The sequence below is a fragment of the Mytilus californianus genome, unplaced genomic scaffold (assembly GCF_021869535.1).
Source record: "Mytilus californianus isolate M0D057914Y unplaced genomic scaffold, xbMytCali1.0.p SCAF_4, whole genome shotgun sequence".
Lineage (NCBI taxonomy): Eukaryota > Metazoa > Mollusca > Bivalvia > Mytilida > Mytilidae > Mytilus > Mytilus californianus.
This window is the reverse complement of record NW_026262690.1, coordinates 81,701,236-81,719,412: the sequence shown is the minus strand read 5'-3', so window position 1 is coordinate 81,719,412 and position 18,177 is coordinate 81,701,236. Positions and strand designations below refer to the sequence as shown.

General features: G+C 32.2%; 1 protein-coding gene across 1 annotated transcript; it reads right to left on the bottom strand.

The window, feature by feature from the left end:
• Positions 1-3,395: 3,395 nt before the first annotated feature.
• Positions 3,396-18,091, bottom strand: LOC127737102 (probable spore coat protein DDB_G0283555). Its single transcript, XM_052247635.1, has 9 exons — positions 17,972-18,091; positions 16,497-16,622; positions 15,422-15,460; positions 11,828-11,968; positions 11,097-11,141; positions 10,599-10,712; positions 5,109-5,234; positions 4,455-4,598; positions 3,396-3,610 (listed from the first exon to the last, which is right to left on the bottom strand). The coding sequence occupies exons 2-9, from the start codon at positions 16,579-16,581 to the stop codon at positions 3,396-3,398; spliced, it is 909 nt and encodes a 302-aa protein (XP_052103595.1). The 5' UTR covers positions 16,582-16,622; positions 17,972-18,091.
• Positions 18,092-18,177: the final 86 nt, after the last annotated feature.

Sequence of the window (18,177 nt, the reverse complement as noted above, 5' to 3'; positions counted from 1 at the left end):
CATATGAGCATGAATGCCCTCTGGTTTCTTTCGCCCCTCTTTTAAATCTTAGCCGTGATCAATTTTCTCTTTTATAACGGGGATGGTGACAAACTTGCGTGGGGTAAATTTCCTAATACAGCTGAAGAACACAAACGAAACGCGACAATACATCGATGTACGTTTATATATTTATATGTTTGTGTGTTTTTGTATGTACATGTTTCTTTTAACCTCAAGCGTTAAATGCATGTACAAGTCGGAATATGACAGTAGTTATTCGTTTGATGTGTATGAGCTTTTGATTTTGCCATTTGATTAGGGACTTTCCGTTTTGAATTTTCCTCGGATTTCAGTATTTTGGTGATTTTACTTTCTATAGCAAAAAGAGAAAGAGATTAAAAAAAAATTACACATTAAACAGTTAAAAAATCTGAAAATACCTTGAATAATTCGACATTTTATAAAAGCTCGATTTACTCTTTAATTAATACTTTCATTTAAACGGTGAATTTTGTTTTTTGAGCTATGCAAAGTTTATACTATTCTAAAGAGGCGACAGTGTTAAACAAAATAAACAAACACAAGAGTTAATTGAATTTGTTTTATTACATTATAACTTTGAAATGTTTCAACATCATCCATTCAGCTTGTAAACTGTAAATAGAAAAAAAGTAAATCTATGTTACTAGCATTTAAAACAACTTATGACAGTTGCATGGTTTTATACATTTTATTAGTATTTGATCTGTCGATGAATTTGAATTCAATATTTTCTTTCTTTTTGACAATGAAAAGTAATTGAAAATTAGATTACAAAGGTATTTTGGATGAAATCATGTTAACGGCTCCATATAACTGCACCAGATGCGTTATCTAATAACAAATAATATCTTGTACAGTGATGTTGGAGGCTAAAATATTTAAAAGTTCAAAACCTTTAAGTGATGATAAAACAAAAAAGGATCAACGGTAGATTCAAACCCAGATAAGTAACGAGAGCTAACTTAATGAAGCATAAACTATAAGTTGTACTGTTACACCAACGTCCCAGGTTAGGAGAGGGTTGGTACTTCGTTTGTTGCTATATATGCAACATATTTTTTCGTTTATCACTTTGTACATAAAAAAGCCGTTAGTTTATTTGTTTGAGATGTTTTACATTTTTCATTTTAGAGCCTTTTACAGCTGACTATGCGGTATGGATTTGCTAATTGCTGAAGGCCGTACGTTGACCTATAGTTGTTAATTTCTTTGTCGTCAGGTCTCTTGTCGAGAGTTTTTTTGGCAACCATACCACCTCGTCTTATTTTATTATGATAACGTCAATACAAAAAACGCAAGACGACGAATAGTCACAAGGTAAACACATAATATATCAAACTTAAAACTGCGCCGCAAAGATATCAAACAGGTTTTTAAGCATTTCGACATAACCTCTGTAAGTTCCCGCAACACAAACTTTAAGGTATAAAACAAAACATTTTTCAAAAGTAAAGGACTTTATTGTTAATCAATGAAAAGAGAGAAGACAAATATTTACATACCCTAATAAAAACAGGTTACAAAACTTACACAATAAATAATAATATTAAGGATAAGTACACTTTTGTGTTTTTAATACTAAACAAAAGAAAATTTATTAAAAAAAACCCAACACAGCCCTTTCCTTTTGTACACTCATATTTGACAATTCGGTGCTTAACAGATAGAGGATTATGGCTAATAATGATTTCTCAAACACAAGTTCATAAATGAAGATATTTGTGAAAACAAGTATAAATATGGACCTATTTAATTACATCTTCTAAGGTGCGCTCGACTTAAGTGACTCTGAGGGAGGTGTTTTGGATTGTAAAGGTTGTTTTTGACTTTTTGTAAACAATAAACGCTGGCACATCATGGACAAACAAGTAAGTTATCTATGTTTAAACTTTTATAACGAACATCTCTGTAATCAAGTCTATAAATTTCTGCAAAAAGCATGATTTTCTTTGCCCCAAAATCCAAATTTTCTATTAAATGCAATGAACCTATAAAAATATTGCTTTGAATGACTTTTCATTTGGTATATGTACAAAATGGCACGTCACTTTTATTCTGTATTTTTTGCTGTTTTGATATCATAGAACTTTTTTTTTAAATTTCGTAACATACAGGCTTACAGGAAAGGTCCTTAACCTTAACAAAAATATTTATAAAAATGAACAAAACTTTATAATCATTTAGTTTACAACTATATCTTAACATTTTTTGTTAGTAATAATCACTATAAAATTAAAACGAATTAATAAACCTAGCTAAGACTGTTAACGTTCTAGAGATAGAACGGACAGAAATTGTTCTAGGATAGAACTGTTTTTGAATTGACTGTCAGAAATTATTATGTGCTAGAATTATCATTCCGTCCGCGCGTCCGTTCTTCTGACCCTCCCTCCCATTAAGTTCATGTGCAATTTTTTCGAAACTTACACATCAGAGCTTGCTGAAATTTGGTTTCAGGTTTCATATGAGCATATTATATATCGTGGGAACTTCGTAAACCGTGTCATGCTTTGTCATTCACCACTCACAATATTCATATTAACCAATTTTATAACAAATTCATACGCATTATGACCATACAAGAAATGAAACTACGAACCAGAGAACGCCGCATTTTAGAATCATTTTATGAGTATCATATACCCTATGGTGCATTTTCACTTGCATTTGTCTTTTCGTCAACCTCTTTACTTAAAACTTATTGTAGGTGAATCCTTAGTGAGCAATATGTCACTATTCAACTTGTTTGCTCCTTTTTTCAATATATTGATAACCTTACAAGGGTCGACGATTATGAGTATTGCTTTTTTGGTTTCTTCATGTACATAAAAAGTAGTAAGGCGATAAATATGTATGCCCTCCTCTTAAAAAATAAATGTATTTATTGGTTGACTGTTACAAAGAAGTCACCCTACCCGGACACATTATTTGAACTCCGAACCGACCATTTTTTGTTCTTTCTCCTATATGACCATGCTTAGCGGAGAAGCAGCAAATACTTATTTTTAAGTATTTAGGTAAGACCCGGGCGATGACTCGCAATAAGCACACTACCACGAGACTCCGAAGCAGTTGAAAGCAGTGATATTATAAATATATATATATATATCTGTCTCTGTCATAAATAATATATTAATCGTAAAAAATAGTTCTACATATCTATTACCATTTCGACAACAAACAGCATATTTATCAGTAGGATGAACGTTGCAGGAATATCGCTTTGGACCATTTTTTGTTCTTTCTCCTATATGACCATGCTTAGCGGAGAAGCAGCAAATACTTATTTTTAAGTATTTAGGTAAGACCCGGGCGATGACTCGCAATAAGCACACTACCACGAGACTCCGAAGCAGTTGAAAGCAGTGATATTATAAATATATATATATATCTGTCTCTGTCATAAATAATATATTAATCGTAAAAAATAGTTCTACATATCTATTACCATTTCGACAACAAACAGCATATTTATCAGTAGGATGAACGTTGCAGGAATATCGCTTTGGACAATTCTGACGATTTGGACCTCGTCCACAGTTAATGTTAGGTAGAGGTTGTCCTACTTTGCATGACCCTACAATAACTAAAAAAGGGAAGATGTAATCAAAACAATAACTAGGAAAACTATTTTACCACGTGTTGAAATGATTTAATACTATTGTCCGTTTTAAGCAGTGTAATTTTATTCAACACCTTTATTCAGTGTGTTATGAGTCAAAGTCAACTTAGATTAATTTTTTCACTTATTCAAAATTTTACATTCATGATTTTTTTCATCATCTTTCTTTGCCTTAATATTGCGTCTGAATCAATAAAAATGTGAACATTCATTCAAAGTCGTATCCATAAATTACATTCTTCGAGGAGCACCAAAGGTTCAAACATTGTTTGTAACTCGGAGGTTGTGGATGCTCTGAATACCAAGATTAATGAACAAATTGTGGTTTAAATTTTTTAGAATATTGTATAATGCAAAAATTCACTATTTTGAATGCCTTTTTTATAACCTGTTATCAACAAATCATTTGGTTATCTTTCCTACCATGGTATGATTTAAAACTCTTTAAGACAAAATCAATTTTGAGAATAATAAATCAGATCATGATTCATCTTTTATAGATAATAATTTGATATTTATATAGGATGAGTATATTATACTTTTTTTTGGCATAATTTGTTTTTGTTCATTAATTTTATCTTACAAACTAATATTACTCATCAGTAAACTATGCTTTTGATTTTAGGGAAGCGAAGTGAACCATATAAACGCGACTAACATTTGAATTCCTCAATTTCCCGATTTATTGAAATATTTACTAATTTTTTTCGTTGTTTGTATTCAGACCATTAAAAACTGACCAGAAAGCCGATGCAAAACAATTTGGCTTCACGGGTGTTTCAAACTGTAACATTTATCAATATGTTACCTTCAGGATCAGAACATTCATTTCCGCAGCCGTTAGAACAGCATTTTTTATTTCCTCGACAATCAAAATCTCCATTGCATCTTTGAAGACAAATACCTGCCGTTCCTGGTTTGGGTTTTGGACAGGAGCCCGGTTTTGTTTTTCCTAGGAAATGAAATAGTATTAATTATAGTAACACTATATATGACCTAAGTCACTTCCATCTCTTGTGATATATTTTCCAGGTTATTTTATCGAATTTCTTTAACACTACAATGTGCAAGTTTTTGGTGGGGTTCGTGTTGCTTAGTCTTGAATATACAATGTTTTGTTTTGAATTATGTTGTTTGTCTTTTGGTCTTTTTTTTTTTTGCCATTGTGTTGTCAGTTTATTTTTTACCTATGAGTTTGAATGTCCCTTTGGTATCTGTCGCCTCTCTTTTTCATTACTGTTTTTAATTACAGTTAGACAAAGCTGGTTAACTTGTGATCGCAATGTTTTAAATATTTCTGAAACGGCTTAGAGTTTAAGCCATTTAATTATTCTCTGCTAACACAGTAAGTGACAAAAATATGTTGGACCATAGCAAAAAAAAAATCATTACCATTTATTGAACATTTATTCTGTAAATATTTGAGTGTTTGCCTGAATGTATCATTGGTTAAAAAACGTACCCGTTTGACAACATACAGGAGGTTCATCCGCAGGACCTGGCACACAGGAATATCCATTTGTACATTTGTTCGATCCAACAACTATTCCGCATTTTAACGTAGTATTTGGTACTCCATATGAGCAGGCTGTGAAAAATAAGATAAAACAAGGATATGTTCAACTACCATTTTTTTCTTAGGGTCTTAATACTACATGCATTTATTATAATATTATAGAACATATTACACTTTTTATTTCTTAACTGCAATTTTAATGGAAAATCATACCAAAAAATAAACTTTATGTAGAGATTATTTTCGTAAGTGTTAAAATGTCAAATAACATCATAATTTTACATGATGTCATTACATTCATCTACACATTCCATTTTAAAACCGAAATGAGTTATACATTTGTATTACAATATTGGAAGAACAAATCAGCCTTAGATGGATATATAAAAATATGAATATATACTTTTATTATATTTTAATAACCCATATTTGCATCATCCTCTCACCAAAGATGAAAGATCAGTATTGAAATTAGAAGTTTGAAGAGTGGGTGTAGTCGGGCGAAGACATAGAATACCTTTGCCAGAAGAAAAAAAAAAGACTTAAGGGCAAACAACAGCCAATAACATATTTCTCAAAGCGCTTGAGCAACATGGGTACCACAATAAACCGTTGACGTAGTTTTAATGGCATGTACAGGCGCGTAGCTGCCTTTACGCAAAAAATCATTTGCTTGCACATTTTTTTCACAAAAAAAAATAATTCTGAAATTAAATTACGAATGAGTAGGAAGACAGGTCAACCGGGCTAACTATCCAGCTGACACTCCAAGTCAATATTGGAAGCGAGCCTTGTATTTCTCCTTTCTTGACTATTTCATTGAAGAACTCACAGGACGTTTACTGGATAATTCTGATCGTTTTCAAGGCCAGAACCTTAATTTCAATTAAATACCTGCACGTTTGGAATCTTTGACAGCAGAGTGTATAGACAAAATATATGAAACATTTAGACACGACTTGACGGACAATCAAGAAACCTTCAACTCTGAGGTAAAGAGATGGCAGAGACGCTGGTCGGGTCCAGATGTTATAGAGTAGCCCAAATCTCTGATGTCGTCTCTAGCAGTGACTAAAAAGAAACTATATCCTTCAATAGTTTGCAATCGTGTCAATCTTAGTTACAATGCCAGTAACTACATCAACTACTGAACGGTCATTTAGTGCATTACGGCGACTTAAAACTTATCCCCGTTCAACCATGGTATAGGACAGACTATCTTCGTTGGCGCTCATACATGTTCACAGAGAAATGAATATCGACACCGAGAGAGTTCTGCGATCTTTTGCCTTGGCAAAAAATAGATATATGGACTTTGGATATTAACTTTACTTTAAGTCTTACATGAGTATTAACATTTAATAATACAGGCTCAATACAATAACCTTGAAAACATCTAAGATTTATATCCCTCACTTATAAGTCAAGACTTAAAAGTCGCCGTTTGATTTCGTATTCCCATTGTCCGTTCGTCCAAAAGACTATTAATTCACCTTGGGTATCTGTGTCCCAAGTGACCTTCTACCGTTGTCGTAGAAACCTCAGGCTCCTTTGATTCGAAAATGACCTTAGTGAGAAACGCTACGGTCGGGTGTCTTGCAAGAAGCAGGACTTGCTTACCCTTCCGGAGCACTGGAGGTCGCCACATTTTTTTTCGGGGTTCTTGTTGTTTTTTTCTGTATTTAGTTTTCAATATTGAATGTTTTTGTTTGTTCTTTTGTGTCTTATCTGTTCCCGGGTTGGTCATGTGTCCGTTGATTGCCCTTCTATTGATAAACGCTTCGGTTGACTTGTCGACTGATCTTCCCGTTTTATAAAATTTATTTTATATTTGAAAACAACCATGTTAATAAGGAGTAATGTGAATTTCATAAGCATGGCATACCTGGAAAATGACCGAAAAATTATCATTTTCTGCATAAAAAGGTCCCAAAATATTTTTCGCCTCGCTCCGTTCGGCGATACAAGACTTATGCTTGCACTTTATTTTAGGCCAGCTACGCCCCTGATGTATGTATTAAAAACACATTTCTAAAAGCGCTTGAACAACATGAATACAAACATAAACTGTTGACGTGTTTTAATGGTATGTATGTATTCAACCGTACCTTGATAAATGTTTCTCGAGTGAATCAAATATGGTTGTGTAAGTGACATTTAATTGTTTTTTTTTTAACCAGCTTCAAAAATTAGTTATTGTGTCAAAAAATAGTTGTGAGCAATCCCCCTTATCGCTACAACAATGACACTAAGGTTATTCCATGTAGTGTTGATTGCCAATGAAACCAGAGGTTTAGAATTGTCTTTTTAATAATATCTCATTATTCAAAGAATTCAAACACGATAGAAATGTGTAAAGTTTTTAAAAATATTATGATCAACCATTTCTGGTGCATAAAAGAAATCAAGGAAAAGGCAATTGTTTTCTCCCTTTTTAGAAAGGTTTGTTGTAAATCTTGTCAGTACCGAAGTTCTGACTACTGGAATGAAGATACCATCGGGGACTGATAGTTCTGTAAGAAATGAAAACAACACGTTATAAATTCCATGCCTCCAAAGCGCTTTTCTGGATTTACCTTTATCTTCTTCGACCCAATGACTAAAATATAAATTTTTGCCTTGACTCTTTATGTATATACAGAATACCCCATATAACTTGTTTCTTAATATCTATTAAATCTGCAGAGATTTTTCCCCTTTTATCTTTTATCATCCAACCATTAAAGATTTTTAAGTAAAAAGTGGGCATTTTTTTGAGTTTTTCGAATAATTTATGAGAACCCATATTCTTTCTAAATATCAAGTTTTACACCCGAACTCACTGAATAGTAGGTTTGAATAATTTTCAAAGTTTGCTTAAGTTTCACCAGTTAGTCTTTAATCCAATTTATTTTTATTGCTTCAATGTATTAATCAATCCGTCATTTTAACCTATTTTTTAAATAATCTTTTCCTAACTTTCCCGCTACTTCCCTCCCGAAAAAAAATATGATTTTCTTAAACTTATATTAGATTAAGACGGGTGCCATATGGGGAGCAGGATTTGCTTACCCTTCCGGAGCATATGATAACTTTAAGAATGGACACTGGGAATGTGTCAAAGAGACAACAACCCGACCAAAGAGAAGGAAACAGCCCAAGGCCACCAATGTCTTCAACACAGCGAGAAAATCACGCACCCGTAGGCGGGCTTTAGCTGGCTCCTAACAAAAAAAAATGTGTACTAGTTCAGCGAAAATGGCGTCACACTAAACTCCGAAACATATAAATGAACAAAATTGAAAAAAAACAACATACAAGACTCACAAAGACCAGAGGCTCCTGACTTTGGACAAGCAAAAAAATGCGGCGGGTTTAAAAAAAATTGAGAGATCTCAACCCTCCCCCTATACCTATAGCCAATGTAGAATAAACAAACACGAAGCAATACGAACAGTAAAACTCAGTTTAAAAAAAGTCTGAGTCAGATGTCAGAATAACATGAATAGGTAACAGAAGAAACTAAGCAAAATGACAATGATGCACTTATTTAAAAAGGACTACTGGCAGTTACTGACATGCTAGCTCCAGACCTCAATTAAACCGTTAGGCGTTTTGTATCATACCATCATACAATATACGAGAAGAACATAACCCGTATCATGCCAACAACAGGTTTTAGAATAAATCTGTTTATTTCCGATGCAAAGACCCTAATAGTGAATTAATATTAATTAAAAAAATTTCATCTTTAATTACCTGACAACAATATCGTAACTATATCACTTCTGAATAAGTCTGTTAATTCCGGCTTTGGGTAGGGTTAGTGTTGCTAAGTCTTGAGTATTTGTGTTATGTTTTGTGTACTGTTGTTTGTCTTTTCGTCGTTTTTCGTTTTTTTGCAATGTCATGTTCTGTTTGTTGTTGTACTTATGAGTTTAAAAATCCCTTTTGTATTTTTCGCCTCTCTTTTGCATCTATTTATCAGTGATGCAACATGTGTAATATTAGGAATTATCAGTGTTTGAATGATAGTGACTTTACCAATCATGCTTTATTTCCCTTTTTCCAATCATTTATTATCTTGTTCGGTTTTTTTTCCCAAACGTTTCTCTGTATTAAGTGTATGATATTCTTTCTATATGCTAGGACAAAAATAAAAACCAAGGCTTTTAATTGTCTATACGTATATTTGATTTCGGCAAAGCATAAGGATTAGATACATGCTACATGTAAATCGTTTTAGTAAAGAGACGAAGGAAAAAGGGAGAGAAAGGAATAAAAGAAAATACAAACAAGGGGGTAAAGGGTCATTAGTAAAAAAACAATTACATCGTTAAGTCTAAATAAAAAAGACTTATAGGCAACATTAGACGAAAACATACCACATCGAAATTAATTTAGAAACATGCGCTAAGTTGATGATTTTTTAAAAATTTGTTCCACCAATGACAACTTTTCCATTCTCATGCTGAATTCTAATGGGTCATTACAATCGGTGGTAAGTCATTATGTAATAAAAATTGTTTTTGATTGGTTGAAAGATCATGTATTACCATAAGAAACTTTTTAAATTTATGAAATACGGGTTAATATAAACTCGCCAGACATTATAATGACCCGTTGTACCAAATGAATTAACTTTTAAGAAATAGGCTGAGAAAAAATACAACACACGGAGACAAGCCCTAATATTGGAAAACATTTTCAAATAGAACATTATGAGTCACAAGAAAAATACATGGTTCCTGAGTTTTCAAACGGTAGGCATAACCTGGTCATTAAAGGAAAATTATAATAACTAACAAATGCCGCCAGTCTAAAACATAAAAATGGCATTCCGCTAAAAGACAATTTTGTAAAGGTTTTGTCACAAAGAAGGTATTTGAAAATATAGACATAAAAAATAATTTTTGCATAAAAAAAAGGAGTACAAAGCAAATAAATTGTATTATGGTTTGATGGTATTTTATTTCATTTTTTTTAATTGATGTAAATTTGTTCGATCATTTGTAAAACAAGGTGCCATTTGATAAACAAGGGAGAGAACGTACAATTTTTCAGGTGACAGAATACAACAAAAGAAATAAAATTTCGAGTGTGATTATAGTTCTATAGTCCTAATTTCTCAAATCTATTGCGACAGTTTTTCGCGGTCTTAGATGGTAGATACCAAATTAAATACTAAGGCTTTTCTACCTCAGGAATAGATAACCTTAGCACAATTTGGCAAAACTTTTAATATAGTCGTGTCCTATTCCAAACTGTGACATTTTGATTGAGTTAAAATTTGCATAACAGGAGACGCTAACCCTGTCAACGCACCCTTGTTCGTTTCTTTTGTTGGTCATGCGATTCCTTTTGGTTTTAGTTTTTACATTGATTTGTCACTTCGTAATCGATTTATGAAATAAACAACCTCAAACTACTGTCGGCTACATTTTGAGATGAACTTACGATTTCGACAGCATGCTCTTAATTGTTCTATTGGGTTATTTTTACAATAATAACCACGTGGGCATGGTCTTAATCCACAGTTGAGGTTAGGTAATGGTGTTCCCCATTCACAAACTGTCCAAAGAAAAAGTGAAATCAATGTCTTATCATAATTAACATTGAATAATATTTTTAGATCCATTTTTTTAAGGTGAAACAAACTAAGAAAAATGATAAAATTTGAAAAATAGGAAAATATCTATATATTATGTTGAACGCTATAACATTTTCAAGACAAGTAATCATATTCTCATTATAAAAGGAAGTTGGCATCTAAACAAGAGTGGGTTAACGTTCAATTCGCTGATCCGTATAATAATAAAAACCTATACAAAACGATGAATTCTTAGTTATAACTATGACATATTTTTGTTTAACAGATAGAAATTTTATAGTTCGGGTTTGCTCTGTTTAAGATGGTATATTTTATTTTGTTTATTAGTAACTTATCAAACTCACCAGAATTACTCGGAAGTGGCGGTAGTTGAGTTGAAGATGGTGGTCCTGTAAAAACCAGAAAAGATGGTACGTACATGACATTGTTCTACAAATATATGTATATAAAAATAAGAATATGAAGTATGATTGCCAATGAGACAACTCTTCAACAGAGACCAAATGATGAAGAAGCTTGCCAATTTCTAACATAAGAATATATATATATATATATTTTTCTCTGAAAGATCACACTTTTATCTGCAAAAAGGTCTTTTGATGCGACGAGCACTGTCAGGTTTGTAGAATTTTGAATACCAAGTTAATATAAAAAAGAAGATGTGGTATGATTGCCAATGAGACAACTCTACACAAGAGACAAAATGACACAGAAGTTAGCAACTATAGGTCCTCAAATGAGCAAAGTTCAGCTATAAAAGTCCCCGAAATGACAAATGTAAAACAATTTAAACGAGAAAACTAACGGCCTAATTTATGTACAAAGAAATAAACGAAAAACAAATATGTAACACAGCAACAAACAAACGACAACCACTGAATTACAGGCTCCTGACTTTGGACCTGCACATACATACAAAATGTGGCGGGGTAAGTTTGTATTACCATCTCTGTAAAGTATTTTAAAGGTTTTGGCTACGGCTACATAGTAATTACACTTAAACAAGTTTTTAAATAATTTGTCATAAATACAGATTTATTCTCAGTGTTGATAATAGCTCTAACAACACAATTACCATTTTGACAACAAACAGCAAATCTATCAGTTGGATCAATGTTGCAGGAATAATCCTTTGGACAATCCCTACGATTCAGACCACGTCCGCAGAAAATATTTGGTAAAGGTTCTCCTACTTTACATGATGGTATTACTCTAACTAAAATAGAAGATGAAATAAAATACAATAGCCGGTAGAAACATTTAACAAAGTTTAAATCTGATATTATCAATGTTTATATTTAGCAGTTTTTCTTATCTATCACTTATATTTAGTTGATCATGATTTTACATAAAAACTGTATATTTATGATTACTATTACATATATTATATAAATAAAATATGAGATATAGCAGATTGGATGTTATTGTTGAGATTGTGTCGAATAATAAAAAATTACAAATCTACTATAGTTGTGGTTCATATATATCATATACTGCATCGAGTGTGATACGATATTTATCCACTCGAGACAGTTAAATTTTCAAATTTAAAACGCGAGGCTCGCCGAGCGTTTTAAATATTTAAAATTTAACTGTCGAGAGTGGATAAATATCGTATTACACGAGATTTGGTGGTGGAATCTGTTTCTCTAATGATTTTCTAACAATATGCAGGCGAAGTTATTCCTTCTTTTCGAATGATTTGCAAAAACATGTGTTCTTTCTATGTGACGTCATCAGGCATGGTCGCCTTTTTTCATGCCGTCACAATAGGAAATCCAGAGGAAAGCAAGAAAATTCGACGTCATAATCGGATTTTAACCAATGAAGAACTGAGATCAAACGAACCACACGTTGATTAAATTTTTTTTATACAATGGGTGCAGAAAGAGATAAATTGACGAAGAATTAGAGAAATATATATATATGAGTCTAAAAGATTGTGTAACAATACCGATAAATAGATGGAAAACACTGTTTGTGTAGTATTGTCAATTTTGATGATCCAATACCTATTAAGTTTACTGGTTGGTAGATTCTTATAGACTCTATATATATATATATATATATATTAATCAGAATTTAGCTTTTATATGAAGTGAACAAAGATACTGTCCAGGGAAACGTAAATTTCTGACTCAGTTACTTTTTCAAATGTTTGACGTGTTTTAGTTTTTGATTTTGCCATTTGATAAGTGACTTTCCGTTTTTAATTTTCCTTGGAGATCGGTATTTTTGTTATTTTACTTTTAGTGCTATGACGAATGCTATCCCTTTAACACAACTGTTCCTAATTAATCTCTCAGAAAAGGTAAACATGTTGAAAATTTTATATTGTCTTGTGTAAATTCGTTATTTGTGTTGTTGGTTTGCTGTTTTATTGACTTGTATACAGCATATCATCTATTCATTATTATTTATTAAAGCAGAAACAGACAACCAAATTTGAAGTTTGTTTGATATGTCTGAACGTCTAAATTCAAACAGCATCCTGAATGCTTTTTCACAGCATCTTTCGGCGTGTATTTTGAAAAGTAAAATAACAAAAATACCGAACTCCGAGGAAAATTCAAAACTGAAAGTCCGTAATCAAATGGCAAAATCAAAAGCTCAAACACATCAAACGAACGAATAACAAATGTCATATTCCTGACTTGGTACAAGCATTTTCTTATGTAGAAAATGGTGGATTAAACCTGGTTTTATAGCTAGCTAAACCCCTCACTTGTATGACAGCCTGTCCAAAATATGCTGTACTAATTAGTTTGAGTGTCTCTATTTTTATATGGATAAGAACACATGTTTACAACATGTCCGGTTTTATCTAATTTTATCGCTGTTTTCAACTTTTTACAAATACGCAAACAAGAAAGTACAAGATACACAAACTTAAAACACAAATTACACGTACAATGACATATAATTACTTTGATTCATTTTTTTAAAACTCTGGTGGATAGTTTTATCGTTAGCAATAATACCACATCTACTTATCTTTATACATGTATCTAGTACAGTTTTATATTTTTGCTTTATATTAACATAATGTTTGCTCTGTGATGTACCTAGAAAACTATGCAAAACTATATAATGGTTTTGTTTTGAAGGAATATCTAACATAAAATGAACTGTATTTTTTGTGTGTAGATTATTAAGGAATGGGATGTAAAACAAAATATTATACAAGTTTAGCCTGACGGTATTATCAAACTACAAACAATCGCTACCTTCAGGATCCAAACATTCATTTCCGCAGCCGTTAGAACAACATTTTTCATCTCCTCGACAATCAAAATCTCCATTGCATCTTTGAAGACAAATACCTGCCGTTCCTGGTTTCGGTTTTGGACAGGAACCTGGTTTTGGTTTTCCTTGGAAATTAATTAGTATAAGTTAAAAAAAAAAGGTTTTATGACCTAATTCACTTAGTTCTCTTTTTGTTATTTTGTCGAACTTTTTCCTAATATCTATAACTCTCCAATATGAAAGTCATGACTGTTTATGGCGACAGTAGTTAAGCGTCATTCATAACGCGTAAATCAATGAAGAAGAGACAAATCAAGGTGACAAACAAAAACTGAGGAAATCGCATGACCTCAATAAGGAGCAAAATCGGATGTGTCAATAGGTTAAGTGTCTCCCCTGGTATGCTTCCATCACCCTCCTTGCGAATTCACACTCATTTAAAACATGTCATAAACGGGAAAAGGACAATTAGAGTTCATATGACTAGTATGGTATCTAAAGATCTAATACCGCGAAAACATGTACCTAGTGAGAAGAGACATCTACACACCATTCTGTCAAACAATTCGTAATGCTGACCGAAAAACTTGATTATTATCGCCTTATGCCATTAATGTAATCTCAGTGAACAAATTAATTGATAAGAATTCGCTCGTATACATAGAAACACTTCTTCGTTTTGTTTTAAAGATATAAAAAATAAGTATATCTGTGTCCTTCTGAAAGCATTCGCACTAGAATTTGTTATCCTCGCTGTTAATATTTTAGTATGATATACCACCAACAAAACTTAAAAAAGTAAAATATTTCAAATATACTTTATTCAGTATTTACCAAAAACAACCGGTGTATCCTAAACTTACGGATAAGTAGACCAAAATCAACATTAAAAACTTTAAAACAACAACTCAAAAATCGTGAAAACTCGCCATGAAGAAATAGATTGACGAAAATAGATTTTCTAAACATAACGAAATAAAGTTGCATATAAACCAGCAATTGTCTTATTGGGTTGTTGTCTCGTATACTAGTATTTATATATCCTCTAACTCATAACACAAGGCTCAAACTTCAATACAGCCAAACGTAGCTATATGAGAATAGTTTAACTAACTGAAACACCACAATAAGGACCTACAATGAACCATATATTGTGATGACACTGGTAACAAGAATGCTTAATGATATTATACAATCAACCAAAAAACCAAAAACAAAATAGGATTCGAGATATAATCTGGTAGAATTTTTATGCACAAGTTTAAAAGGCGCATTTTGGAAGTACATACTCACCGTTACACTTTGTTTAGCCTGTTCCTAACTAAAAAATCTAATGACCTTCTGGTCTAACAAATGGTTAACTGATTGCATTACATTCATATTAGTTGTAAAGTTTTTATCGTAAAGTTTTTATCGTACTCACTTGGAAGAGTTGGTGGCGGTGGCGGTGATGGTGACGGTTCTGAAATACATAAAGTGTCCTTTTCGTTATCAAATTTAACTGGAACTGTTCACTAAGCTAGAAAAATACACCCGCATCGTGTATTGTTGTGTTTAATGTTGTCTCTGCAGACGATTATAGACCTCCAAGTATCATTGGAAGTCTGAATGGCTGTGTTTATTGACAAGGAATATATATTTCATCTGGTCAGTGTACGGTGGGGTTTGTGTTTCTCAGGATGATGGTTGGTGTAGTATTGCTCAGTTTTTTTCCCTTTTGTTGTGTTTTGTAAACTTATTTGTCTTTTAGTGGTACTTCGTTTTTTGCCATGGCCTTGTCAGTTTTTCTTCGAGAAATTAGTTAGAATATCACTATTTTCCGATTCTCTTGGTGAAAGGGGCATAAATTTAAACGATAGATCGACCAGAAAATATTACCCATATTCATATCTGTATATAAGAATCTAACAATGTGATTTGTCGATAGGATAAACCATGACGAGTTATGATCACAATGTCGGTTCTGCATTTCTAAGTTCGAAGAAACATCAATACTAAAATCAACTCAACGGAGCTGAATATTCTACCTACACGCACATTTGTATATTATGATCTAACAATGTAATAACTTTCGTTTTGTTGATTCGATAAACTATGTAGAAGTAGTTGTGACGACAATATCGGATTTGTCAAAAAGTCTAATTTGAAAGTGCATAATTAACAAAAACTAAATTTACCGGAATATCTTACCCACATGCACATCTAAAAATAAGAATCTAGTAGAATGTAGTAAGTTTCATTTTAATACGAATAATAATGTACGAGAAATTGTGATCACAAGGTCAGTTCTGGTAAGAGTCAAACTTTCTAAGGTAAAAGGGCACAATTAGGAATAAAATCAACAAAATAAAAAAATCTTTCACATTGTAATTTCTGCACATCATGATCTTGATTTCTACCTAATTTGAAAAGTTTTCAAACGAACACACTTGTTAGTTTAAATATATCTTATTCATTTGATATGAAAGAGGGATGAGACATAAGTTTATGAAACATACTTGTTGGACAACATGCAAAAAATTCATCAGCAGCACCTGCTACACAGGAATAGCCATTAGGACATTTGTTAGATCCAATCACCATTCCACAACTTAACGTTGAATGTGGTATTCCATATGAGCAGGCTGTAAAAATAGAGAAAACAAAGAGTGACATGTTTAACTACAATTTGTTCTTATGCTCGCAATAGCGCATTACAAAAATGCAACCTGTTCATTTATTACAATATTAAAGGAAATGTAATATTTTATATTTCAAAACAATAGTTTTTAATGAAAAATTCTAAAAGAAAAGGTTGTTATGTAAGGATTCTTATTCAGCGCTCTAATATATCAAAAAAACGTGACATTTTTATAATTAATGTCATATTTTCATTATATTCATCGCCTAGGCATATTCTTTAACCACATTTCAATTGTGTATTGTAGTAGAAAGTGGAGGAATGAACAGAGTTAAATGAATACGAACCAATAAGAAATATCATTATTCACGTTGGCAGTAATTTGCATTTGAGTCATAGATCAATGATTAGTACTACTACTATCAAATTAATCACAAACTTGGTAGAGCCCATGCGAAGAATGTTCTTACTGTCGCACTTGACAATATGATAAAATATTATTGGTGGCTTGGTGATGTTTGTTTTCATGCATTGCATAATTATTCCCTGTACTTACAGTCTCTTAATTTATAAAAGAGTTACAAACTTATATTTAGCTCAGCGCAAATTAAATTAAACTTCAAAGGATTATAACGTCAAATGCTATGTTCCAAGAACAGCCTGAGTTGTGAATAAAAAAAATTCTTATCTACTACAATTACGGGAATCAAACTCTGCGACGGAATTGTTTGTGCAAAGATATTACAATCTTAAAAAGTATCTCCATAACTACCTTTCCTGAGTGTATAGAAAACGAACGTATTTGTTATTTAAGTTCATTAGCGTAAATACCTTCCAGATACCTGCTTAGCGTAAAACAAGCCTAGACTTCTTACATTAGTTTATATTTCCATTTATACCCGATTATTGTTTCCACAAATTAAGATGTGACGTAAATACCAAATTAATATTACTTCAGGAACGATGGACAGTTTGTAAAACCTGCAGTCTGTTGAAATGGGTGAATGGGTCTATAACGATGTTTGTGTTGTAAGGAGACAAAAAAAAGAGTGCTTTAAATAGAAACTACTGGAAACATGAGGACAAGTTTAATATAAACAACTCTTTTCATCATCAAAACAATTGTACTCAAACCTTGTCAAATGCTATCGAACTGTACTATTATGGTAACTTTTAAAAGCTTAAATGTATATCTTCATGTTTTAAAACAAAGTCTTTGTATTAGAACCTCATATATGTAAAACAAATAAAGCTTTTGCTAAAAAATATTTTCATAATTTTATAGGCGACACAGCATAACAATGTACATTTTTCTATGCGATTATAGTCCTATTTAGAGGTTAATTAACTTACGATTTTGGCAGCATACTGCATAATGATCTGTTGGGTGGGTTTTACAGTAATAACCACGTGGGCATGTTTTACTGGCTGGTCCTAATCCACAGTTGGTGTTAGGGAATGGTGTTCCTTTTTCACAAACTACACAAAGAAAAACGAACAAAAAAAGCTCATTTTTTATAATTATCATGAAATGATATCAATAAAATCTTTTACTTTCA